This window comes from Squalius cephalus, assembly GCF_949319135.1.
Source record: "Squalius cephalus genome assembly, chromosome: 2".
NCBI classification, from domain to species: domain Eukaryota; kingdom Metazoa; phylum Chordata; class Actinopteri; order Cypriniformes; family Leuciscidae; genus Squalius; species Squalius cephalus.
In genome coordinates this window covers 41,626,499-41,632,498 of record NC_137123.1, presented here as the reverse complement: position 1 = coordinate 41,632,498, position 6,000 = coordinate 41,626,499, and the positions used below count along the sequence as shown (strand labels likewise).

Below are 6,000 nucleotides of genomic sequence, written 5' to 3'. Positions count from 1 at the left end.
TAGGCTGCATCCTTGAAGTCTTCAGTCCTTCGAAGGATCCAGCCTTCACATTGGGACACAGCTTGTGTATTTATTATGTCTATGGATGTGTCTGCAATCCGCCGCAAGAAGAAGAAATAGAAGAAAAAGAAGAAGAAGAAGAACTCCATTTCAGAAGGTGGCGGTAATGCACATTAAAAAGTTGTTTGCCAACCGCCATTAAAAATCAGAAGAAGAAGAAGATGCAGCAGCAGCAGCAGCAGCAGCAGCACTGGAGTTGTCTTCTTTTTAAGTTCAGTTAAGTAGGTTACAATAACAGTAAAAAAAAAAAAAAAATAGACCATAATACAACGTCTCTATTCGATTAAAATAAACTAAAAAACGAGCCAGTGTTGTATAAGTCAGTTAAGGCTGCAGCGCAATGGCAAACCGTAATCTTAAACAGGTGAATATTCAAAACAATGCTACATCCCCACAGCCGCAGAATGTGAAGCGCAGCGCGGAATCTTCCCCAGATCCTAGCGAAAAGATGGAGGCAGCAGCTCCATCACCGCGGGACTCTAGTTCTGCAAACACTGCGCCTCAGGAGATGGCTTTAGACCTCAAGAACTTCAGGAGACCGGGGGAGAAAACATTCACTCAGCGGTGCAGACTGTTTGTTGGTAATCTCCCATCAGATATGACGGAGGAAGATTTCAAGAAGCTTTTCTCCAAATATGGCGAGGCAAATGAGGTTTTCATCAACAGAGATCGAGGATTCGGCTTCATACGCCTGGTGAGTCTCTGCTCTTCAAATCTTATATGGGAATTTATTTTTTTATTTTTCTAGAGCATGGTCATAAGTAGTTGCGTGTATGATCTTCTCAGGTCTGCATTTTCTAGGCTGATATTTCATTATTAAGCGGGTACACCAAAATTACAAATTACAAATAATCAAAACCTTGAATGTAATAGGGTCAATGACGTGACGCCTACATTTTCTTTCCGATTGCATTTTTTCAGGCAAAAATGGGTTTAAATGCATAAAAAGATATATTTATAGTACCCATGTACTCACTTTAACTTTTAAAAAACCTTTACTTATTTGTTATTTTTTTTGTTATTTAAAGTGTCAAAACATCATGTGGTGCGACCGTCCGGCCATAACTTCTGTTTTGAAAACGTCTTTGAAATTACTCTGAATTTATTCAAATTTATTTTCTGCACTATTTGGCATGATTTCCAAAATGTTTTGTAATCCTTTAAAAAAATTCAAAGCATTTGTATTTATATTTCCATCATAATATACAAACAAACTTTGTCCGATGATGTCCATTTTATGAAATATCATGTGGTGCGACCATCAAGGAACTACCATTTTGGGACTTGTATGTTGAAAACTATTCTAGGAAGTTACATCATAAACCAATATACCAAGGACCCATGACAGCAGCAAGCAGGTTTGTAATTCTCTCAAATTGGAAAAAAAATAAACCTTTGTAATGGTTGGTATGTAGTTGCCACATTTGGATGTCATGTGGTATGACCTCAAAAAAAAAAAAAATATTAAAGTTATTTCTACAAATATATATTTTTATTATAAATTTCATAGTGACCTTTTTTGGCAAGCTAGCTTGTTTTGTTTAGGTGGCCAATTCTGTGCCTGTAAATTATGACTGAATTTGAAAATATCATGTGGTGCGACCAAATATCATGTGGTGCGACCACTGCAGACTGTTTTCCATGATAGATATATGTCCTAGATTGGCAGTTTTATGCTTTTATATTCAATTGACGGTTTATATAAAAAAAGTACTTTACTTTAGTATCATTTGGAATAGATTTTTATGCAATTTGAGATCTTTTTTATAGATTTCAGACAGTTTGTGTTTACTCTTTGTACAATATGAGAAAAATGCAAAAAAAAAAATTAGAGCATGTAATTTCAGTTTAGTAATAATGCATTTATTAGTAGTGTATTTATTATTGCCTATTTATTTATTTATTTTAAACTATTTTAATCTATTTTACCAGATGCCACTGCCAAGCGAAAAAATTCTAACCCTGCAGCAAGAGCAGAGTACCTTGATAGGAGAAGAGTGAAATATTATTACAGTTTAAAATATCTGTTTTCTATGTGAATATATAGTAAACTGTAATTTATTCCTATGATCAAAGCTGAATTTTCAGCATCGTTACTCCAGTTTTCAGTGTCACATGATCCTTCAGAAATAATTCTATGTAACCCTAGACCACAAAACCACTCAATGGGTCAATGTCACATGGGTAAATTTTTTGAAAATTGAGATTTATACATCATATGAAAGCTGAATAAATAAGCTTTCCATTGATGTATGATTTGTTAAGATAGAACAATATTTGGCCGATACAACTGAAAATCTGGAATCTGAGGGTGCTACAAAATCGAAACATTGAGAAAATCGCCTTTAAAGTTGTCCATTTATGTTTGCAATATTGCTATATTCACTCACAAAAATAAATGTTTATAAATTTATGCTAGGACATTTACAAAATATAAAACATGATCTTTATTTAATATCCTAATGATTTTTTGGAATAAAAGAAAAATCGATAATTTTGACCCATACAATGTATTGTTGGCTATTGCCACAAATACCCTGTGCGACTTGTGACTGGTTTTGTGATCCAGGGTCACTAATGATTTGCTGCTCAAGAAACATTTCTGATTATTATCAATGTTCATATTTTTTTTGGAAACTGTGATACATTTTATATGTCAGGATTATTTGATGAATATAAAGTTCAAAAGAACAGCATTTATTTGAAATAGAATCTTTCGGAACATTATAGCCTGCGCCTGAATGTGACACTGAATGTGTCCTTGATTAATAAAGTATTAATTACTTTAAAAAACTATTGACCCCAAATGTTACCTGTATACAATACTTTTATGAAATAATTTATATCTATAACATTATTATTTGTTAGAAAGAAATTCTAAGTCAAGTTAAATTAAATGGTGCACTTGTGTTTGTGAAGTGATTTTTTTTTTTATAAAAGTGAGTTTATAAAATGTTTGTGTTCAGAAAAATTCTGTGAAATTTGTATAAAATCTGGTTTAAATAAAATGTTTTGTATAAAATGTATTCATTGATCTCTTTAAATAGATTTTTAACTATATAAGGTTTTCGTGTCATTTGGAGCGACCACTTATCATGTGGTGCGACCAATAAAAGCTATCACTGTATTAAATTTAAAATAAAATATTTTATTTCTGTGGCTGAAATATGAATCACTGATACAGTATGCTTTAGTAAATTATATTTTTAAAACATTTCTATCAGTTTTATGCGATTTACAGGAAAAATAAGTCTGTTAACTGCATTTTAGAAGGCAACTGAAATTGCAGAACAAAAATATGAGATCATTATATACAAAAACTCAAAAGAAATTCAAATACTCTGTTTTTAAACACTTTAATTACTGAGAACATGTAAAAAAAAAAAAACATTTATGTTAAGGAAATTAATTAATTTTAAGATAAATCACGGTCGCCCCACATGACATTTTTTAAGCCTATGGACAATTCATCTAGATGAAAAAACACTAAAATCACTTAATTTAATTTTTTTATTTGAATTTATATGTACACAACATTCTTAATGATTGAACAATTGCAATATATATTGTTAATTTTCGTATTTTAAAATTGGCCTGTTGAAAATCCTTATACGTCATTGACCCAATACCACATTTAAACACGAGGTGGAGACTCCCACTAAAGATATCTTTAAGGTATTATTTTTCTTCGAATTTTCATGTACAGAGCTAAATATAATGCTATAATCAACACTTTTCACAATTAGTTCCTGACAGCTGTAATATTAAAAACGTAGTAAAGGTTTTTTGAGTCAAAGGAACATTGAAGTCAAACAGCAGACATGCCATTTCAAACAGAGCGGACAAATCAGAGAGCTAAAATCGGGTAGAAAATGGCCTTTTATCTGTCAATTATGACAATTTTTAATGTAAAAATGTTTTTTAATGTAAAAAATTATTTTTTTTAAATTTTTAATGTAAAGTGCACCTCAGGAAACACTCACACACATATATTAGTTCTGTCAAACGATTAAAATATTTAATCGTGATTAATCGCATTAATGTCATAGTTAACCCTCTGGGGTCTGAGCTGTTTTCTGGGCCCTGGAGGTGTTCTGACATGCTCTGACATTTGTGCTTATTTCTGTTACTTGTGACATTTTCATGGCTAAAGTCTAATTACACTGTATTCAGCACAAACTCTGCTACAATAATATATCAGCAGCATGTGTGTAAAAGTTTGTAGTTTTGAGATAATGACATTTATGCGTGGTTTGTAAAAATACAAAAAAAAATTCTCACTGAAATAAGGTCATGAAACCCATACTGATTATTTCTTCACAAGACTTTTGAAAATTGTATGACGTAGCCTAGAATATTTGCTCTAAAACTATGTGAAAATCACCCTGACTGCTCATTCAGATAAGACAATATATTGATTTAAAATTTTTACGACGTGTTTTGTGTGACAAAGCTTTATGTAAACATTAATATGTAAACTTTTCACACCTGAGAAAGACAAAGACCCTCCCCTAACGGCCCTATTAGGAGCTATCAGGCCCTATCATTCTGAGCAACCTTGCACAAAGAATGAGGAGATTTAAAAAAGAATGGCTTTTAGATTGTTTGATTTATTTACAACACAACATAATCCAAAGATACACAACAAATGACAAAAAAGCACTCATTGAAACCAATGATCCAAAGACAGAGACCTTTGTGCCATTCCTAAAAACATTGTACATACCTTTCATTTCCAAGGTGTTTGATTTTCACTTTACCAGGTTCATGTACAGAGACTCATGTGAATGTTGAAGTCAGCAGGAGTGGCATCTGGGCTCTGAAAAAAAAAAAAGTGAACATACTGATATCAAGAGAAAGGCCTGCACGATTTTGGGAATACATTTTAGATTTTTCTGGTTAAAATTGCTTTTTAAAATTCACAGAATACACACACACACACACACACACACACGCACACACACACATACGTTTCCAACAATATATAATATAATGAACAGGTTTGTTGTGCCTTGTAGGCATAGGCTATGCGCAGTGCTGCATAAAATAATAATAACAATAACCATAGCAGCCTATAAATCTTCCAAAATATTTCAGTAACAACTAAGCTAGAGAAAAATATATTATCATGTTACTTCAAATGTTTCCATTCGTTATGATGATATGAAATGAGATAATAGTAAAAACATGAAGCCGTTTGGTGCGTTTTGCTTTTTGAATGTATCAAATATAATAGATTCAAACGCGATCACGCTCAAATATAAAACATTATGGTTACCATATACATATCTACGTTTGAGCAGATATCCACAAACACAGTAACAGTAAACACGGGTCTAAATATTATAATATTCACCATATATCTAGCAAGAGTTCAACTGCAATGTGAAATTTATGCAACAATAACAAACTAATATTTAAGAATGTCTTACCTTACATCTTTCTTGTCTTCAAATCGCATTCTCCTTCTTCTGAGGTAGCCTAAATCCAATGTAAGCTCATGGCACGTCTTTCAAACTCGACGAAAAGCAGAGACTTGTGAAGTGTTTTGCTGCTTTGTTTTTGAGGTAACGAGCGCGTTCGCGTTCCATGTGGAGATTTGCATGTGAATATCTTTTGCGCGAGTGGGCGTGTTCAAATTAAAAATAATTAGGAAGCGTTTGAGAAGCTGGACATCTTGTTGGTTATACGAGGGGGGGACATGTCCCCCCCACATTTCAAAATCTAAGTTTTGTCCCCCCCACTATTTCCCAATGTAAGATTTTGTTATGCATTGCCTGCCTATCTCTGCCGATTTCGGAGTCTCCAAATGAATCCATTCTGCAACTTTTAAATACATAATTAAATTTTTTAAAACGAAATTATAGGGTCCGAAAGTTGGTCGTTTTGTCGCTATGGTTACACTACACACACGCACACACACCGTTGGCGGTGCGCTCA

At 32.9% G+C, this 6,000-nt stretch overlaps 1 protein-coding gene across 2 annotated transcripts in view; it reads left to right on the top strand.

The window, feature by feature from the left end:
- The first annotated feature begins 195 nt into the window (after positions 1–195).
- The window catches only part of pspc1 (paraspeckle component 1), a 199,134-nt gene continuing 193,329 nt past the window's right edge, over positions 196–6,000 (top strand). For both annotated transcript variants that reach the window (XM_079863288.1, XM_079863289.1), the window contains exon 1: positions 196–754. In XM_079863288.1, coding sequence (XP_079719414.1) covers positions 401–754 — 354 coding nt within the window. In that variant the 5' untranslated portion in view covers positions 196–400. The remainder of the gene's footprint in view (positions 755–6,000) is intronic.